At 51.4% G+C, this 18463-nt stretch overlaps 9 protein-coding genes across 9 annotated transcripts; 5 read left to right on the forward strand and 4 right to left on the reverse strand.

Annotated features, from left to right (window-relative positions):
• Positions 1-53: 53 nt before the first annotated feature.
• On the reverse strand, positions 54-908 carry TREMEDRAFT_57120 (uncharacterized protein). Its single transcript, XM_007004964.1, has one exon. The coding sequence runs from the start codon at positions 797-799 to the stop codon at positions 299-301; it is 501 nt and encodes a 166-aa protein (XP_007005026.1). The 5' UTR covers positions 800-908; the 3' UTR covers positions 54-298.
• A 205-nt stretch (positions 909-1113) lies between these two features.
• Positions 1114-5699, forward strand: TREMEDRAFT_44358 (uncharacterized protein; the record flags this gene model as incomplete). Its single annotated transcript, XM_007004949.1, has 7 exons — positions 1114-1407; positions 1558-1746; positions 2229-2571; positions 3688-4315; positions 4515-4723; positions 4772-4838; positions 4885-5699. The coding sequence occupies 7 exons, from the start codon at positions 1114-1116 to the stop codon at positions 5570-5572; spliced, it is 2418 nt and encodes an 805-aa protein (XP_007005011.1). The 3' UTR covers positions 5573-5699.
• TREMEDRAFT_31436 (uncharacterized protein) lies at positions 5689-7182 on the reverse strand (the record flags this gene model as incomplete). The annotated part of the gene is made up of 6 exons (XM_007004878.1): positions 5689-5810; positions 5853-6373; positions 6455-6526; positions 6628-6770; positions 6821-6949; positions 7000-7182. 6 exons carry the CDS (start codon positions 7180-7182, stop codon positions 5689-5691), a joined length of 1170 nt encoding a protein of 389 aa, XP_007004940.1.
• A 144-nt stretch (positions 7183-7326) lies between these two features.
• TREMEDRAFT_31374 (uncharacterized protein) lies at positions 7327-8441 on the forward strand (the record flags this gene model as incomplete). The annotated part of the gene is made up of 7 exons (XM_007004870.1): positions 7327-7365; positions 7425-7524; positions 7570-7585; positions 7637-7728; positions 7781-8156; positions 8201-8317; positions 8363-8441. The coding sequence occupies 7 exons, from the start codon at positions 7327-7329 to the stop codon at positions 8439-8441; spliced, it is 819 nt and encodes a 272-aa protein (XP_007004932.1).
• Positions 8442-8642: 201 nt separating this feature from the next.
• TREMEDRAFT_62922 (uncharacterized protein) lies at positions 8643-10507 on the forward strand (the record flags this gene model as incomplete). Its single annotated transcript, XM_007005086.1, has 4 exons — positions 8643-8658; positions 8706-9967; positions 10014-10367; positions 10418-10507. The coding sequence occupies 4 exons, from the start codon at positions 8643-8645 to the stop codon at positions 10505-10507; spliced, it is 1722 nt and encodes a 573-aa protein (XP_007005148.1).
• Positions 10508-11199: 692 nt separating this feature from the next.
• On the forward strand, positions 11200-12058 carry TREMEDRAFT_31051 (uncharacterized protein; the record flags this gene model as incomplete). The annotated part of the gene is made up of 4 exons (XM_007004834.1): positions 11200-11435; positions 11559-11709; positions 11757-11951; positions 11996-12058. 4 exons carry the CDS (start codon positions 11200-11202, stop codon positions 12056-12058), a joined length of 645 nt encoding a protein of 214 aa, XP_007004896.1.
• A 105-nt stretch (positions 12059-12163) lies between these two features.
• Positions 12164-13335, reverse strand: TREMEDRAFT_62924 (uncharacterized protein; the record flags this gene model as incomplete). Its single annotated transcript, XM_007005087.1, has 3 exons — positions 12164-12753; positions 12806-13215; positions 13268-13335. The coding sequence occupies 3 exons, from the start codon at positions 13333-13335 to the stop codon at positions 12164-12166; spliced, it is 1068 nt and encodes a 355-aa protein (XP_007005149.1).
• Positions 13336-13597: 262 nt separating this feature from the next.
• TREMEDRAFT_69025 (uncharacterized protein) lies at positions 13598-14723 on the forward strand (the record flags this gene model as incomplete). Its single annotated transcript, XM_007005170.1, has 6 exons — positions 13598-13718; positions 13768-13840; positions 13950-14115; positions 14171-14469; positions 14514-14643; positions 14691-14723. The coding sequence occupies 6 exons, from the start codon at positions 13598-13600 to the stop codon at positions 14721-14723; spliced, it is 822 nt and encodes a 273-aa protein (XP_007005232.1).
• Positions 14724-14787: 64 nt separating this feature from the next.
• On the reverse strand, positions 14788-16893 carry TREMEDRAFT_57122 (uncharacterized protein; the record flags this gene model as incomplete). The annotated part of the gene is made up of 1 exon (XM_007004965.1): positions 14788-16893. A coding segment is annotated over exon 1 (1384 nt), but the record flags the coding sequence as incomplete, so codon positions are not given.
• Positions 16894-18463: the final 1570 nt, after the last annotated feature.

The raw sequence follows: 18463 nt of genomic DNA on the forward strand, positions 1-18463 counted from the left end.
ATTCGAGTGTCAGAAGGAGATCTCCCTCTGGTTGCTAGTTTTGTGATATGTTCATCAGTCATATCGATGCAAATAGAATCTACAGTCTGCGTGCCGAACTGATACGACGACCCCGACTCTGCCTTGACGCATTCCGCTCTTCGAATCCTTTGCCTTTCCCTTCCCCCGATGTGGCTTCTTGCACATTTTGTCTCCCTTCGACGTAACAGGTGCGTTATTCTTGTCCACATTCCCATCTTCGTCCTTCCGTTTCGCTGATTCCTAACTCCCACCCCCTGTCTCGTGTGCCAGCTCAAGACTATCCAACCCGACAAACCACTTCGCCTCCCATTCCAGCCCTCCAAGCTTCCCACCCCTCCATATACACCCCAGTCTCCTGTGCCGTTCCGGTCCCCTGCCTCCCTTGGCTTTTCACCACACGTATGATCAGAAACTCTCCCAGACCCACTCCTGGTATCCTCTTCGCCCTTCTTCCCGTAAGCAGCAGTCCAATCTCTTTATTATCCAACACGAGTCGTTGGCTGGGTCGAGAGACGAGGCTGATGTGTTTCAGAACGGGTCGACCATCACGATACTTGTGGTAGACCCAGAGTGTGCGTTCGCTGACCGGTAAATTAGGAAAGACGGAGGGATCGGGGGACGAGGGTGAGCCGAAGGTGAGATTGGATATGAGACCCTGACGTAGGAGAATGGAAGTTACGGCGAGCGAGGTGCGGGAATAGGGAACGGGGGTGATGCTGGCGAATGCGCGGGATGTGTTTTGGAGATGAGCGCAGAGACGGTGAGGAAGAGATGGCATGTTTTCGAAGACTCGGGAGTGTTTCGCTTCAATACTGTGAGGATGAGTTCTGGTGGCGATCTGGTGATTGGTGACTATGTTGGTGGTGGTTGTGGATGGATGCGTTTTCGTGTTTGCTAGTTGCTGAATGACACCAAGTAACTACTTTACACCAAAAGTCGGGTTCAACTTTTCAAAATGAGAGGAAGTGACAGAAACTGCCACATTTAAGGGCACGTGACCTTGCTTCAAACGCCGAGAATATCCGTCCTACCTCTGCCTCGCCAAATTTCGATACTTAACTTACTTGTACTCCACCCTTCCCTCATCCGACCATGTCCTCTTACCCCATCATCACCATAGCAGGTCCATCACGTCTTACAAAGGCTGTCCAGCTGCCGCGAGCAGTCCCTCCTCTTCTTCACTCATTCCACCCATGGACCCACTCCTCACGCCGATCGGCTACCACATCTTCTTCTGCTGAGTCGGTCAGTGACACTAGAAGCCGTGGTCGAGGCAACAGGGCTGGTCCAGTCCCGAAGTCTCGCCAGGAGTGGGAGAGTGACTTTGCTTCGATCTTTCATTCCTCACCTCGTGGTCGGAAGGCTCGTTGGCTAGGTGACAGCGTGGTGAGTGTCGAATGGCAGTCCCAAGGTCCTTGAAAAGGTCTTTTCTTCATCTCAGCTTTGTATCTGTCCGCCGTCGTCATGCTCGTCGTCGGCTTGTGACGTACCGATTCGCAGCACTCTTCTCTAATCGCCCTGTCGCTGACTACATAGCCATATCCCGGCAACCCTACCTTCAAACCACCACCGCCCCTTTCCAATGAACTTCAAGACTCCATACACGCAGAGCTGCGTACCGGGGCCAAGACGGTCGGACAGATAGCCGATAGATTCAATGTGAGCAAAGCTCGGATAGAGGCCATAAGGAAACTGAAGGGGGTCGAGGAGGAGTACCTACGTCAGGTGAGCATACATCAGGTCACATCCTCCTTAGCTCTGCCTCGCCCATTCCTCTTCTTCATTGACAACTGCAATCACTCTCCTCTGATGATACCAATATGACATTAACCTTCGTTCTGAAGACTATCACATGGTTACGCTCGTATTTCTTCACTTCCTGACTACTGTACCTCTTTCATACGTCACTCCTTTTCGTTAGATCATCAAAGCTGACGCCATTCTTTCTCTCCTTGAACGCTCTCATGTACGTAATCTACATTTCGGACAAACAGGTGAGCGGGTTTTCATATCATCTGCCCCTCAACCTGCTGTTCACCTCAACTCTCCGACATACTCCATCGTCTCACCCATTCTCCCTTTATGATGAGCAACGATTAGTCTTTAAGACTTACACATGGTTCCAAAACTCATGCATGGCTTACTGAAACCTCTTGTCTCCGTCGTGCCCCTCACATATATCTCTAGGCTCGCTGCTGACACCACAGGGCATGCCACTGCAATACGCTTTCCTTCAAGGCATGCAACCACTCCTCGGTGTCGCTCCCGCTTTCCGTTCTCCTCGCCGTGCATCATCTTCGGTCGAGAACGAAGCCGCTGAGCGAGAGATGATCCAGCTCCGTCACGAGGACACGACTGCGACTCTGGAACGTGAAGAAGAGTCTCGTTTCGAAGCAGGTATCGGCGGAGGAGGCTCCTTCGGTGATCGAGTGGCCCAGCGAGGGGCTGAGGGTCTGGAGAGAACCGTGTGGGAGTTTAGGGGAGAAGACGAGGTCGTTGAAGCCATGGCATCAGAACAAGCTGGACGTCGGGCCGAGGAGGTCGGGAAAGGTACCGAGACGGAGGTGGAAGAGGATCGCGCGGTGGGGCCAGTTACAGTCAAGGGCCCTGTCGAGGATGTGAGGATGTTCGCCGACGAAGCTGCCTCGGAGTCTGTGACCGGTTCGATTCGTTTTGTCGACATGTCAAGTAATGACGCCCCGTGGTCATCCATAGGGAGGAAGAGGAGCAAGTCTGGGAACAAATCGAAGTCGAGATGACCGAGGAGAAGGAAGTACTGTAGCATACGTGATCGGCTCGAATCGTCGTGGAAGCGTGAATGAACCAACATGCATGATTCAGCGACGACCGCAGGACTGACGTGTGACGTGAGACTGAAAGCCGACGAGTAGCGAGCAAGACTTGACACCCGTGAGCCGGCCAAGGACGGTGAACGTTGGTTGGGAGGAAGGAAGAACGGCTGAGAAGGGGAGAAGTAACCCTCTCACCCTGGTTCAATGATCTGTGATCTGTGACCGGGTCCATGATCCAGCACACGGTCTCCAAGTATGGAAGGAGGAAGCTAGTCCCCGTGTAGTCGAAAAAAGAAAGGATAAAGACAAAGGGGTTGTTGTAAAAACCCAGTGATCCAGTGATCAGTGACTTACTTGGATCTGTCACCCACTGCTACTACACGGCCACTCTCCTTATAATTAAGATGTGCCCACTTACCCACATCATGGTCATGGTACATGCAGTCCGACTACCCTCTCACTGATATCACCCCCACCGGCCACCGGTCACTCACTGCACCCGACATGCAAGACAACAACCCATATCGACCTCTCCCCTCCTCCGTGAACGGTGATCGTGAATACCCACCGGCACCCATCATCCCACGGCCACCTTCTTCCGGTGCTCAGTCGGTATCTCCCCCACCATCTGCCTCCAGTCTGGCCGTCAGTCACCTGTTGCCTCTCACGGCTACTCCCCTCTTACTTTTACATAATCACTCAAAGGCGAGGCGATGGAGTGTCCGACTCGTGGTCAAATACACTCTGGTCACCGTCGTCGTCATCATCCTATCTCATTTCTTCATCCTCGGCGCCTTCCCCGGATCGACATACTCGACAGCGAACCGTGATCGTCTCTCTTCTTGGCTCCATACATCTCATAACATCGACGAAGAGTACACAGATGCGGTGGATGAAGCTTTGGAGACTTTGACCCCACTGGACCCTGCCATCACCCAACCTGGCATCTTCTTCCGTGACACACACCCCATCCGTACAGCTCTCGCTTTCTGGCAGTTGGCCGAGAAAGAGATCTCGGAACACGGTCTGGACACATGCAATGATCAGTTAGGTCGAAGTCTTGTCGAAGCGTATCATTCCTCTCAGCTGGAATACTGCGTACCTAAAGGTGTGACTACCCCCTTCCGTCTTACCGCTTCGGTCGATGTACCCATCAACGCCAGTGGTCTCCTTCCCGACCATTGGCGACCTGGAGACCTGGTCCCTCCGACTCACGTGGCCTGTACACCCGTCCATCGAAACCCTTCCTCCAAGTGGTGGCCTTACCCTGCAGCACCTTGCTTCTCTACCAATCTCCGAGCGGACGCCGATGAGAGGAGCAAATATCATGCGGTCGGATGCGATTTGACTCCTGATGGTATGGCTTTGAATGAAGAAATGGGAAGGGAACGGTTCGTGGGAGTGGATACGACCATAGATGGAGATGACGACCACGGAGAGGCATGCAGGGAGAGGGTGGAACATACATTGGTCATCATTGGCAGGCAGGATCAATGGAATCCGTGAGTTTTCCCCTTTGGACGTCGTTTTCTGACGCAATGCTACTCAGCTTACCAAAAATATGATTCTTCCCGTATCCTAAATTTGGCCAGCTCTCATGAATGTGCCCGACGGGATCATCATTGCCACCAACCCCTCAAGGGGAGAATGATCACTGAGAGGTCATGAGAGGGGTCAATTTGTGCAATGCTGACATGTCAGATTCCATGTTGCCGAGGATCTCATCACCACTCTCGTCACTATCTTCATAGCGGCCCGTACGGAGCCTGCTTTCATCGATACCCGAGTACAGCTGGTCTTCAAGGACGAATTCAGTCTAGAAGGAAACCACTTCACTCCGTTATGGGATAGAATGGGAGCATGGGCCCCTAGGCGTTTAGCCCTAGACCCTTGGACAGAAGGAGTTTGTTGTGAGTTTTACACGCAATGGTTGGACCTATTTCGGAGCTGATTGACAGTGACAAATACTATCCACAGTGTTGGCGCCGGAGCATCTTTGTTATCGGCCATGGGCGTGGGCCAAAGGTGCGCACTCTCCAGTTCTGTTCACTCTGTCATATTGATCTGACAGCAACACCTGCACTTCATCCATCACTTGGGCAGCTTCTCACTACTACCGCCATCTCATGGGTCTGCAACCGCCTTCAATCACTCAATCAAGACCCGGAGGAGGCACGGGTTCCATCAACGTCCTCTGGCTGTCACGTTCAAAGCTGGATGCCTACGCAACGAAACACAACGATCTCGGTCCCTGGCGAGCAAATCGAGTATTGACCAATGAGCCGCAGCTTCTTGATCGGTTCCGATCTGGGCTCCAAGACATGTGTCTGGGTTCAGGCCCGGGATCCCACAGTCTCTTTGCTAATCGAGGGTGCATCTTTCAAGATGCCCAAGATAAACCCGAGAGTTGGGGGTCATCTGCAAATGAAGACGGACCCGTGAATGTCCGATTTGCGACCATCGACCCTACCGTTCATTCACTCGAAGATCAGATCCATTTTGTGGGCCATACAACCATCATGATCTCATCTCATGGAGGTGCCATGGGTCTGTCCCTGTTCCTCCCACCTGGATTGGGAGCCATGATTGAGTTGCAGGTGATAGAAGTCAGGGGAAATTATCATTTCGAGCACATGGCTGCTCAAACGGGACATGGTTATGAGAGGGTGGAGATCGATCGGAGGGTGGACGTGGAACATGTCTGGGACAGGCTGAGGTATTGGGTGGAACTGGTGGTGAAAGATCTAGGCCTGGAATAGAATTAAAATTGCAGAATCGCTTTATCTGGCGGGACATTTGTTGAGATGGACATACATGCGTACATTGAGTATCTGGACTGTGATACCATAGACGATGTGTTGTACACTACATGGAATCAGTCAAAGGGGATGGGCTTGATGCCTGGACGAGCGACGAATGGTGATATGACTGGACCCATGAGGCTCTTGGGGTGACTAGACGTTTCCACCCGAGCTTGTGCAAAAGCAGATGGGACTGCTTGTCAGCAAGGTCTGACAAACGGTGAAAAAGATGACCGACCTGGGATCCCACAGCAATCCATCGCCCATCCATTCTCCCCTTTGGCATGCACATGCCCATGTGAGTCCACCTCACCCGCACCTTCCTCCTCAATGGCTTTGGCCAACTCTGGATCCTCTTCTGGGGTAGGAAACGGTAGCAGATCACCAAACAAGGCATGTTGCATGACCGGTAGCTTACCCAACACCTCGGCAGCGTACATCTTCTTCATACCCATATCGACTTTTGCCCACGTTTTGACGGCGGATATGTCGTCGAGCATGGGAGAATGCCACCGGAGAGAAGCGCTCTTGATGGAATTGACGAAAGAGATGCAGGAGAGATACATGTATTCATCTCCGAAAGCTTCGAGGATCTCTGGATCGTGTATGGATTTGGGGGTGAGATGCTTGTGGGTCCTTAACTGCCCGGCGCCCCACAGAAAAGGAAGGAATTGGTAGTCGTCCAGACCCCACACGCCGTGTGATCCGGCGGGTTCCAGCCAGTAGGTGGATTGGAGATAACGCATGATCTTGATATAGCTGGCTGTCAGCGAGAGAATAAATATTGATAGAGATGAAGGAATGGAATGTTGGATCGGTGTATGATGGAGGATCACTCACCGCCAGAAGATTCCAAGCACTATGAAAGGATGGTCTTCTTTTTGCAACAAGCCCAGCTTGGAGAGACATAGTCTGGTTCATCAGCCGGCTCTCGAAAGCTACCCTGATCATCTGTGATCATGTCAGGCGATGGAGAGCGATCGCCTGTTAATGAGGAAGGGTCACATGCTCACAACCAGCAGAGAAAGTTTAGTTCCATTCCGCTCCCATAATCCACCCGCTGCTTGTTACCCCATGCTTCCTGAAGGTACTTCTCGAGCCCGTCTATAGCCCCCGGTGGCAAACCAGGTATTCTTTCGTGCAGACCCCTGGAAGCCTCACTGCATTAGCATAGGCCCATGGCGATGAAAACGGATTGAGACTCACTTCCCCCACCTTGTCATAGAACGTTTTGAAAGCAGGATTACCAAATCGAGAAAGCTTGTTATCGACGGGAGGTGTCGCTTTGGCAATCTCCAAGATTTCGTCGAGAATGTTCACGAGAGGTCGTGTGCGCTGAGGGTCAGTCAGCCTTACGACATGTGCATAAGACATTATTGACGGACCTCTGAGCCATCACCGGCTTCCGATAGTTTCACACCGACGATGGAATCGTCCAGCTCGTGTACAAAGCTCACGATCTCATCATGGGTCTTGGATCGCTGAAACGCCGCCAGATGAGCTTGGGAGAGGATGCACTTCTGCGGGGGACGATTAGAGGTCGAAGCTTCAGGCTGCGAGTCCGTCATGGTGTAGGAAGGGTAGTTTGATGTGGAGAGTCAAAGGCAAGATGGAGGACGAGCAACGTTGCCTCTTTTGTCATATGACCATCGTTTCACTACTTGCTACTATCAACCATTCTCTTCCACCTCTTCGCTCTCATCTCACTCAACATGGCATCGGCGGCCTATACAGACTGCATATTGCTCTTTGTGAGTGACGAGTCCATCTCTGGCCGGGCTTTTGCATGACTAAAATGCTGACCGATCAGGGAGATTCTCTCACTCAGGCTTGGTCCCCAGGCTCGCTCGCCCAACGCATGGCAGAGCATTATCTACGTCGTCTAGACATTGTCAACCGTGGCTATGGAGGTGAACAACTCGCTCCTGCTTTCTTGATTGAGCTGACACTGAAAGGCTACAACTCTGACTGGTCGGCTCTCACACATTCCTCAACTTAGCTCTCGATACTGACAACTCACAGGGCGTCACCCGTATTCGAGCAAATCTTTACAAAGGCGTCTGTCAGGGAAGCAGGTCAATCTCAAGCTGTACGAATGATAACCATCTGGTTTGGTGGGTCACTGCTCGACCTACATCTTCGAAGGGACTGCTGATCGTGATCAAGGGGCCAATGACGCTGTCCTTCCTGGTCAGAGGCAACATGTCCCCTTGGACAGGTACAAGACCAACCTGTCCAAGCTCATCTCCCTCATTCGCTCCCCTGCTTCCGAATGGTACTCTCCTCAGACCAAGATCATTCTGATAAACCCTCCACCCATCATCGAAACCGCATGGCACCTGAGCTCGCTGCAAAAATGGCGCGATTTTGGAAGTAAAGGCGATCCACCCACGCCCAACCGGGACAGACGAGTGACCAAACAGTACGCAGAAGCATGCGTGGAGGTCGCAAAAGCAGAGGGAGTCGACGTGATAGATTTCTGGAATACCCTGGTACAGAGAGCCGGCGGAGAGGAACCTGAACGTCTCGCACCGTTCTTCTAGTGAGTGGAGTTATGTCGGCTTCTGAAAAGCGCTGATCTGTCAGTGATGGCTTACACTTGACGGCTGAGGGTTACAAGGTCTTGTTCGAAGCTTTGAAAGGTTTGATCAACTCGAAATACCCCGAGCTGAACCCGGAGACGATGGAGATGAGGATGCCTCAGTTGGTTACACGTCGCCGTTTGTGAGATGGAAGCTGACCATGCAGCTGGGCAGACGTCGGGCTCGATGCTCCTGAGAAAGCCTTCGAGGGGGTGCAACGACGTAGACTGATAGGAGAGCTATGAAAGAGCTGGGAGGGGGTTGACCATGACCTGCACGAGATATACTTGTATATGGCCGGACGTAGATTGTATAGAGTTGTATAAAGACGCGTCGCGTCGTCGCTTTCGCTTTCCCTCCTCGCCCTCGGTCATGATCATTCATTCCTTCATCTTATATACCATCTTCCCTTCATCTCTTGGTCATTGAGATTTCATGTACACATCATGCAACCTCATCATCGTACGTGTCGCTCGTCGGTTGTGTAGCCTAGCTTGCTGATCACTCAGCTCTCCCACCTCTGACCGATGGACCATCATCTCTCCCAATCTTATCCCACAACGGTTATCCTTCCCTTCCACAACCCCATCATGTTATCTCACCGCCAGTCGACGTCACCAGCAACGCATCCACGAGTAGGCCGTTACCGCCTCCTCGTTCCGCCGCATACCAGCAGCCACCTCCAGAGGTACTTCCCATCCCTCAACCGGTACCCAGAGCCCCTTATGCCCCACCCGTCTTCCGGACATTTCAAGATAGGAAGCGAGAAAAGGAGGCATCTCTATGGAATCGACAGGATGGATACTCCACTCCTCCCACTGCCATGCACCCAACGTTGGGTAGTTCGCACTCCATTCCCTCCGTCGGCATCATGGACTCGCCCGTGACTCCTCATAACGACTCTCCGGCCAAGCTCCCCTATCCTGCTCCTCAGCCTCCTCCTAGATCTCGACCGCTGCCATCTCCTTTACCCATGACACCGCCCCTCTCCTCCCATGGCTCGCCCGTAAAACCTCCGATATATCAACTACCCTACTCGCCATTGCAGTCTACGATCGAACGATCCGACACCATTTCCTCCGTCCGCTCTCTCGACCGTGTGGGCTTCGGCTCCCCCAGCAAACGACCCCTACCTAAACCTCCCGTGGTGGTCGCCGCTTCTAAAAGCTTGGACAGGGGTATACCAAATGGACTTTCCGACTTCCGCCGCCCCACCAGAAAACAGCCCTCTACCGTGGAAGAGAGTGAGCTGGAAGAGGGAATCGGAGCATTGGGACTGGGGAGGTCGACACCAGCGCCGCCAAGGTCACCGATCATCAAAGAGCCTTCGGTCTCTGGCCCATACCCAGTTATCTCATTACCCGTGATAGCTAAGACCACAGATCCTAAATCACCCGCCAAATTCACTCCGTTGCCAGCACTCAACCTACCCGACAGCGACGAGGATGAGCCACCGAGTGCTGGTATTGCCTTCACCGGTTTGCCAGTGATAGCAGTATCTTCCGAGGAACCGGAGCAGCGGATACAGTCTGTACCGTCAATCATTGAACCAGGTGGCGCCTCTCGCAGCGAGAGTCTGACCCGACTACAACCTAATGCCGCTATCATATGTAGCGCCTGTGGTGAACCTATCATTGGTCGTATACTGAGTGCGATGAACCAACGATGGCATCCACAATGTTTCACATGTGGCGAGTGCGGGGAGAATCTGGAGCATGTGAGCAGCTACGAATGGGAAGGAAAGCCATATTGTCATTTAGACTTCCACGATGTGAGTTGTGATAGGTCTGTCGTGATCGGCCAGTTCTGATCTGCAGAAATTCGCCTACAGATGTCATCATTGCAAGACTCCCATTGTCGACTCTCGCTTTGTGACGCTCAATGACGAGGCTCTCGGTCAGAGATACTACCACGAATTACATTTCTTCTGCTCCGAGTGCGGTGATCCATTTCTCGACCCATCGAACTCTTCCGCACCTGGCACCGAACACACCGGCGCACAAGACGAGGTGGAGACGAACGATTTTGTCATACACAAAGGTCACCCTTACTGCGAGCGGTGTCACTTGCGATTACACAAGCCAAAATGCAAGGGATGCAGTCAACCTATACCCGACATGGCTGTCAGTGCTATGGGTACGAAATGGCACAAGGAATGTTTTGTCTGTCAGGTACGCTTTACTCTCTCAAGGGCAGTGATACATGGCTGACACCTTCACAGCGATGCGGCCAAGGATTCGGTAATGACCTCTTTTTCCCCAAGGAAGGAAAGGCATTTTGCACGGAATGTTACGAATCGACATTACGATGAGGGGCACGGCAGCTGCGGATCTCGTTATGCATGGTAGCATATGCGTACACAAGGCTTCCTCGTTGCTTTGTGACCATATGACCTCCCCTCGAGGAACGTAAGTGTGAGTGCCTTTCAGCACAACCCCCCGTCGGCGTTTATTCGAGTGCCTGTACCTTGCTTCCAAGCTGATGCTGATGGCATCATCACTGCTGACACACTTCGAGTTGTACTCACACTTGTCAATCCCCACTTCCTTGGCTGACTTTACCCCTTCGATATCTTCACCTGAAGCAGGAGTCAAACGATCAACGGACGTCCTTCGAGACGACGACGAAGATCCCCATTCAGGAGGAGGCGGCCCTGCTGCTTTCTACTAACAGATCAAAGCTATTCCTTCGGTGGACGAAAGGTACATCTCGGCGTTCTGGTCGCTTCGACAACGGCACGACCGGACGTTTCATATTCAACGGCAGCCTTGCAAATGACTGGTCGCCCAGAGACGGAATATCAGGTACCGTCAACCGTGTGCTTTCGTCTCTTGCTCATCTCTCCCCGAGGATTCATTTACCTTTGATCGACAAAGGTATAAATCCTACAAGATTGCTCCTCGACCTCTTCATTCTTCCCATTCGTCATTCTTCCTGGCTTTTTGTGATACCGGTCCTATATACATTACCTCCACTCTTAATCTCACTCACACTCTCTTGAAAATGTTAGCTTTCCTCGCTCTCCTAGCGGCCCCCGCCCTCGGTCTTACTCTCCCCCTCAATATTCGCACAAACATCGGTAACTGCCCGTTGAACGGTCTCACTGTTCCATTGCCCACCGATCAGACCGCCTTGACTGTACCTGCCGGTCAGAGGTTGATGTATGTTGCCTTGGGTAGAGGTATCCAGAACTACACATGCTCTGCTGGAGCCTACGTCACCGCCGGTGCTCTCGCCAAGTGAGTGTTTGCCTTCTGTACATATCCCCCTCTTTCCCATGCCCTTCTTCCAAAGGATCATCGTCTTATGCCTTGTGATTCGTTCATGTTCGGCCCGTGGAATGTGTAAAGTCTAATCGACAGCTTGTACGACGCTTCCTGTCTCTTCAAGACCGGTCAAGCCATCGCCAACGTATCCACTATCAGTAAAATTTTGCCCGAAATAGCATACGAGATCGTCAATTATCCCGACACGGCAAGTCTTCCGACCCTAATGCGTCATCAATTTGTGTCAGTCACTCCTGTCAGTAAACGTGTTCAATCCGCTGACCCATCAGTCAGACGCCGAGTGGTCTATCACCCGAATTTTTGAAATCGGATAGCAAAGCCTTCGTTATCGCGTCCAAGACGGCATCTCTCAATGCACCCACCGATCCTGTCAATGACGTCCCTTGGCTTCAACTCACTGAAGCTTCAGGTTCACTCGCTCAGACTATCTTCCGTATGGACACTGTCAGGGGAAACCCTCCTACGAGTGTAAGTTTCTAGACCGCTTTTGAGGCATCGAGACTGACGTACAGTGTACTGAGGAAGGGCAAGCGCTGAGCGTTCAATACAGCGCCATGTATTATTTCCTCAACTGATCTGGTCTTCCCATACGTTGCCTCGTAGATCGAGTCGGCTTTTGTACATTGTCAAGGACAGTACAGATAGGGAATATGCAATGATTTCTTGGATGCCTAGATATCTCATACACTGTCGACCATATCCCAACCTTCGCTCAAATGTCCACTGTACCGCTCTTCACTTCTCAATACACTTCTCACCACTCTAGAAACGTCGAGACCGAACCCAAGGTGTCTCATCTGTACGGTACCGGGTTCGTGTGATTTGAGACCTAGTTGAGGTGAGTCGGCTAATTCGTGTATCAATTGCAAAATGTTTGTAGCGGGTATGAGGATCGCCGAAATCGCTGGTGTCTCGTCGTCGTCACTGTCCACTATACCGGGAGAAACGCCGATTCCTTCGACTCCCTGTGACCATGCGAGGTAAGCCACGGAGTGAGCGAGGAGGGCAAAAGCAGTGAGGAAATTGTGATGTTTCGCCAGAGCTTTCGAAGAGTCGATTTTGTGTGCCGTTGAAGACATCCAGAGTACGTTGCGGTCTCGGTACTTGGTGGTAGCCACAAAAGGGAGATTGGGTTTCATGACCGGTCGACCTAGGTGGGGTTTGGAAGTTGTGGGGATGTAAGGCAATGCTATGGATAGGTAACTGGTGAGAAGTGATAACAGATGAACGGTGTGAACAAGGGCGGCATTGATGACTGATGAAGGGTATTCTGACCTCAGCCTCGCGTCCCCTATGTGGGGTGTCCTCATGAATGAACTCACGTCTAAATTCGTCCGAGGGTGGAAGTACATTCCCTGCAATTTCCCATTCTCCAGTAGACCTCCTACGTAGACCAAAAACGTTGATGGCTTCTCGAATAAGGACCACTCTCGCCCGTACGAAGAACTTTGTCAAGTCGGGAAACGAACGTGGTGAAGGTGATATTGATGGTTTTGAGAATTTACTCCGTTTGACAGGTCGATTTTGTGTTTCGATCCTCTTGACAACATCTTCACACTCTGCCAACCTAGCTTTGAGTTTGGCCACTCGTCTTTCCGATATTGCCACTTCTGCTCGTAGCTTTCTCCAGTCCTCAAGACCTTTAGGACGATGTAATCTCCTCTCGGCTTTGATCTCTGCGTCTCTTGTCTGTTGCTGGAGACTGCGAGCGAAGGCATCATGAGTGGCAATGCTGACGTCAGTGTTGAGTTGGTGTAAGGCCAGGCTAAAGTCGACACACTCACCCTTGTTGAAGACAGTGGGGACATAGAAACCGAGTGTTCGCATTCTGACAACATGGACACGGAGGCATAAGAGTGGGATCGAAAAGTAAGATTAAGAATAGGCAAGAGTAGTAATGGTAAGTAGGTGAGTGGTGGATACATAGAGTAGGCTGCCAGTTCAAGGTGTGGTGACGGGGGACCAGTCAGTCATAGTTACGTAATCAACACGCGGACTTTGTTGTTTCGTCGTTTCCGATGTTTCACTTGCAACTTAGTTGTATACTTCCCCCCCCCTCTCTCTCTTCTCCTCTTAACACACCCCATCCGGTCATACCATACTGTCATACTGCAATGTTTGACATCACTCACCTGATTCGTCATCCCTTGTTCCTAGCCACCTACATCGTAGCCATCCCTGCTTGGATAGTGGCTTTTGCGGGTCAATGCGCCACCGAAGCAAAGTATTCTCTCAGTACGTCCTTGGCCTTCTTCCCAGCCGTCACCTTACTCATCTCATACAGGAGGTACCAATCAACCCGTCTGCGGTGTCTTATGGTTTGCCATATGGGTACAACTGTCAGTATTCCTCCCATCGTCAAACTTTCTTCTAGCTGACAGTTACTAGAGCCATCACCATACATCTTCTGTGAGTATGAATCAACCCTCATCGAAAAACACGCGTCATGACGCTCATCCCACTCAGTTTCGCTTTATGTTCAGATAACTTGGCTTTGCATCGGATTCAACTCGCAGTCATCCTCGCCATCGCCATAGTCTTTGCTGTCATCGGCGTCAACGACTTCATTTATTCCAGTCTGGGTGCGGAAACTGCGGTGGGGGCAGGATGGCTTCTCATCACTTTTGCAGATGTGAGTCACATAGTGTCCTTTGACCATTGCCCCTTCTTCCATGCTGACTTTACAGCTGATATGGCTCCTTTACCTGACGTCCGAGGAAGATTCTGCTTTCTATCGTATTCTCAACTCTGCAGGGAATGGTGGACTATCCGGTCCTAACAGAAGGGCTCGTCACGAATCAACCTTCGGCCACGAGGCCGGTGTGACGCCCCCAGGGAATGGATTCTCCAATGGTGGCGGTTATCCAATGGGTGGTTACGCCAACGCTGCATCCATGGACACTCCTCAAAAGGCTGCGCCATTGGCTCGAGAATACACACCACCGGCATCCGAAGAACGAGCTCAGGCTTTCCCTCTCCGAGCAAAGTGAGCTCTTTGAACGTTGATCACCCCGTCAGCTGACCCCTCAGAGCTCTATATGCCTACACCGCTAGCGCAGACGACCCCAACGAGGTCACCTTGGCGCGAGGGGACATCCTCGAGGTCATGGACAATACGGGTAAATGGTGGCAGGTCAAAACACCTGCTGGACAAACTGGGGTGAGCGCGTTTCTAAGCGACGGCTTTTTTATCAGCTAACATGTCAGATTGCTCCCTCCAACTACCTTCAAATGTTCTGATTTCTTACGAAATCATGATCCTATCGCATCTTACTTCTTGCTGGGCGTGTGATCTCGATTGGGGCAAACGGGGGCGGGACAGATGCATGATATCTTAATGTATTTGTAGCAAACGTGATTATATGATGCTTGATGATATCTTATCTATGTTCCGACCGCCCATTGACATCTGCCGTCCTTTCTCCGTCCGCTTCTCTGTCCTCGCCGATATCACCATTCTGCTCGTGGTCGCCGGTGTCTGGATCAAGCACTACATCATTGCCGTTCAGTGCGTGGGAAGGAGATTCAGAGAGTGTGGGGGGAGCAGATGTCGGGCTGTCGATGACTGGCTCAGGGGTGTGAGGAACGACAGTCTCTTCTTCGAGCTGTATAGGAGGTTCTTCAACATCGGCGACCGCTGAGATGATGTTCGAGCGTGGTTCGGTAGGTCGATTGATTTCAATCCATTCTTCAATCAATCGTAACGCCTCTTCTCCGCCTGCTTCCTTCGACCCCATTTCCGCGAAAACACCATTCTGAAGACCAGCCGAGATAAACTCGACAGCCACCGACCAAGCTTCTGCAAAGGCCAAGCAAACGGCTACAGCTTCTCTTCTCTTCGTCGCTCTGGCTTCCAACGTGAGCTGTGTCTCGGTGTTCCGTCTGAGCAAATGAGCGCGAGGAGATGAAGGTGTACGTGCATGACGAGGTCTATCTGTATCAATCTCGGCATGTGCGATGGATTGTCGAAGGAAATGAAGGACACGATTCGTCGTTTCGGTCAGAGCTGCCGACTGGGCGTGTGAGATGGAAGAATGACAATCAAGAGGTGCAAGCAGTCGGAGGGCGTTGAGAGCGGAAAGATGGGCGTTGACGAATTGAGCAAGTGGAGGGAAATGAGCAAAGACAGGTGGCGGTGATTGAGGATCTTCGACAACCGGGCGAGTGGGGTGAACGAGAACATTCGTCAAGTGATCGGGAGTGATGAGGATATCTCCTGGAGGTTTTGCAGATTTGAGAGCGTCGTCGAGAAGGGTGAAAAGTGTGATTGAAGCTGATGATATAGACTGAGTGTAGACGGATATGACAACTTCTTCAAATGGAGCGCCGACGAGGGAAGAGAAGTCCATTCCAACGCGAGCGAAAGACAACGCGCAGTAACCCAGCTGAATCAAGATCGAGGACATGGATGCCGAGTCGGATGACATACGTGGAACGTAGCTTTTGATCAACTGAGATAGATCATTGACGCAAAGACGAGCGAAAGAAATGAGCTGCTCCATTCCTGTATGCCGACCCGAAGGTTGAACGAATATCGCTGAAAACTGGGAGATGATATCGTACACGTGTTCTCGGAAGATGTCGACATATTTACGAACGTATCGTACTGGATCGTCACGATCTTTCTCGATTCCAACCAACTGAGCTCTGAAATTATGCAGTCGACTGATCAGAAAGACGAGACATAATTGATCCTCGTCCAACTTGTCCAATCGACGGAGATACCCGATGGTTTTGACGAGAGTAGGAAGTTTGACAGGCTCTCGGAGGAGTGCTAGAAGTTGTGAAAGCATAAGTTGAAGCATAGAGTCTACCTCCATCGCAACGTCTTGTATCAAGACATTCTCATGTCGACGTCCCATTTCTTGGACATGAGACGCGAGCTCCAGAGCTTCCTGATAATATCCGTTCCTCACGCACGTCTCCATCAGCTGAGGGATTTCCAGCAAATCCACCAGCTTGTCTTGATGCTCTTGTACAAGAGAAGCTTTCTCTCGACCTTTCTGTATACCACTGGTGATTGTTGAGAACTCTCGACAGCTCTGTTCCAAAGCGGGGACGGAGTCGAGTAGTTGAGATAGACTTTGATCAAAGTCGTCGATGGCGACACGTACGGCAGCAGAGCACTTGTGTACGGAGATAAAGGTAGGATATTCTCTGAAGCAGAGATTGACGAGCTCGGAATCGATGGCATGACTTTGGGAAGAGATGGAAGAAGGTTCGAAGACGAGTGCGTCGAGAGGGAGACCGACTAAGCGGTCAATATAGGTCCTAGCGCTGGGAGTGTTGAGATCGAGGGTGTAGGGAATGGATGATGATGTAAGGAGCGACTCTGATAGTATGTCTGTGAGGGAGATGACATGTTCATGGGTATGCTGAGCCATAGTGAGTGGAGACGATACGATACTCGTAGGCAATGTATGGCTGAAGAGGGGGGAAGGGGGAGGGAGGGAGGAAGAGCAAGGTAGAAGGGGTGCAGCTCCACGTCACGTGATCTTGAATTTGGTGCCCGTAGGTGTTGATCGTACCGCCACCACGAGTCGTATGTACTGTAGAATCCCGAGAAACTCCGCCGTGAGATCAAACCCACGGATCTCTCTCTCTTTTATGCATCCTCTCTCGTCTCACCAACCAACAGATTAACAGTCGGACTCTATCACTGTCGCTGTATAGGAGTCAACCTCTATCACTGTGGAACTGGTGAGAGTCAGGGCACCCAAACGGTACCCCGCGCGGTTCTGGTGAAGCAGTGATAGGTGGTGGGCCGAGGGGGGATCGCGCGTACCTGTTTATCGACTATCGACTATCGACTATCGACTATCGATTATCGACATCGACTATCGACTATCGTGTTTATCGATAGGAGGGGATTAAGAGAGCGTACAGTACTGGGTTAGTACTGGTACGGTAGGATCTAGACGGAGGAGAATAGATTAGGAGACGGGAAAGTGCTTGGTTGGATAGTAGGGAGCGAAGGACAGCTGTCAGTTTACTGCAGTGGAGACGTCTTTGAGACGCATACCTACGGGCTTGCCGGTAGAAGGAAATCCAGTCCAACCTGGTGGCGGCTACTACGCTGTAGTACTCGCCTAGCGCACGATAAGTCTTTCTTGAGAGTCTATTTTTGATCTAGAAGACGAAGCTCACGTACATCAAAATGAGCGAATACACGGGAACCACACTTGATACCATTCCCATTCTTTCCAGTGCCCACGGCTACTATGCGTGGAGTACACAAGCCCGACTTCACCTTACTATCGTCGGCTGCATTGGCATCATTGAAGGTACCGACCATGAACCATATCGTGCTTTCTCGGTTGCAAGGTACATGAGGGCGGGGTCTATGCCGCCCAGGGAGGATGAGATGGACAGTCCCAGGACATTGGGGACAGACGAGATGAAGAGGTGGGAGGAATGGAGAAAGAGGGAGCTTAAGGCCCAGGGCGTCATCCAAGCCAGAGTGGATAGGGGACTTTTGATGGAGATTCAAGAGTTATCTACGGCAAAGGAGATGTGGGATTGGCTGGAGAATGACATGAAGATAAGTACTCCTCAACATCGTTCAGCCATAGAAAGAAAGCTTCATACCTTATTCCTCCCATCCAATTCCTCTGTTGACGACCTCGTTAAACATCTCACCACATTCAACTCCTTATTCTTTGAAGCCAAGCACGCTGGCTGCGAGCTCTCAGACAATACTCGTGTTCAACTATTCCTTGATTCTCTCACCCGCGCAACCGACTTTGACATTGCTCTTCGTATCTTCCAACAACAACCCGGCTACCTTCAATCATGGGATGGTGTTAGGAAGATGTACCAGGGGGAGATTGCTCGAAGGGACGCAAGGGGTGAAGGTGACATAGTTGGAGAGGTGAATGCAGCGATGCAGAAGGTTTCCCTGGAGCATGGTGCAAAGGGGAAGGGAAAACCTGGGTCTAAGGGAAAGAAGGGACGTGTGGGTGGTAAAGATAGTAGGGTTA

This window comes from Tremella mesenterica, assembly GCF_000271645.1.
Source record: "Tremella mesenterica DSM 1558 unplaced genomic scaffold TREMEscaffold_6, whole genome shotgun sequence".
NCBI classification, from domain to species: domain Eukaryota; kingdom Fungi; phylum Basidiomycota; class Tremellomycetes; order Tremellales; family Tremellaceae; genus Tremella; species Tremella mesenterica.

What these genes read in the sequence shown, in the direction of transcription:
- TREMEDRAFT_57120 (XM_007004964.1), bottom strand. Translation starts at nt 799, where the DNA reads ATGCCATCTCTTCCTCACCGTCTCTGCGCTCATCTCCAAAACACATCC.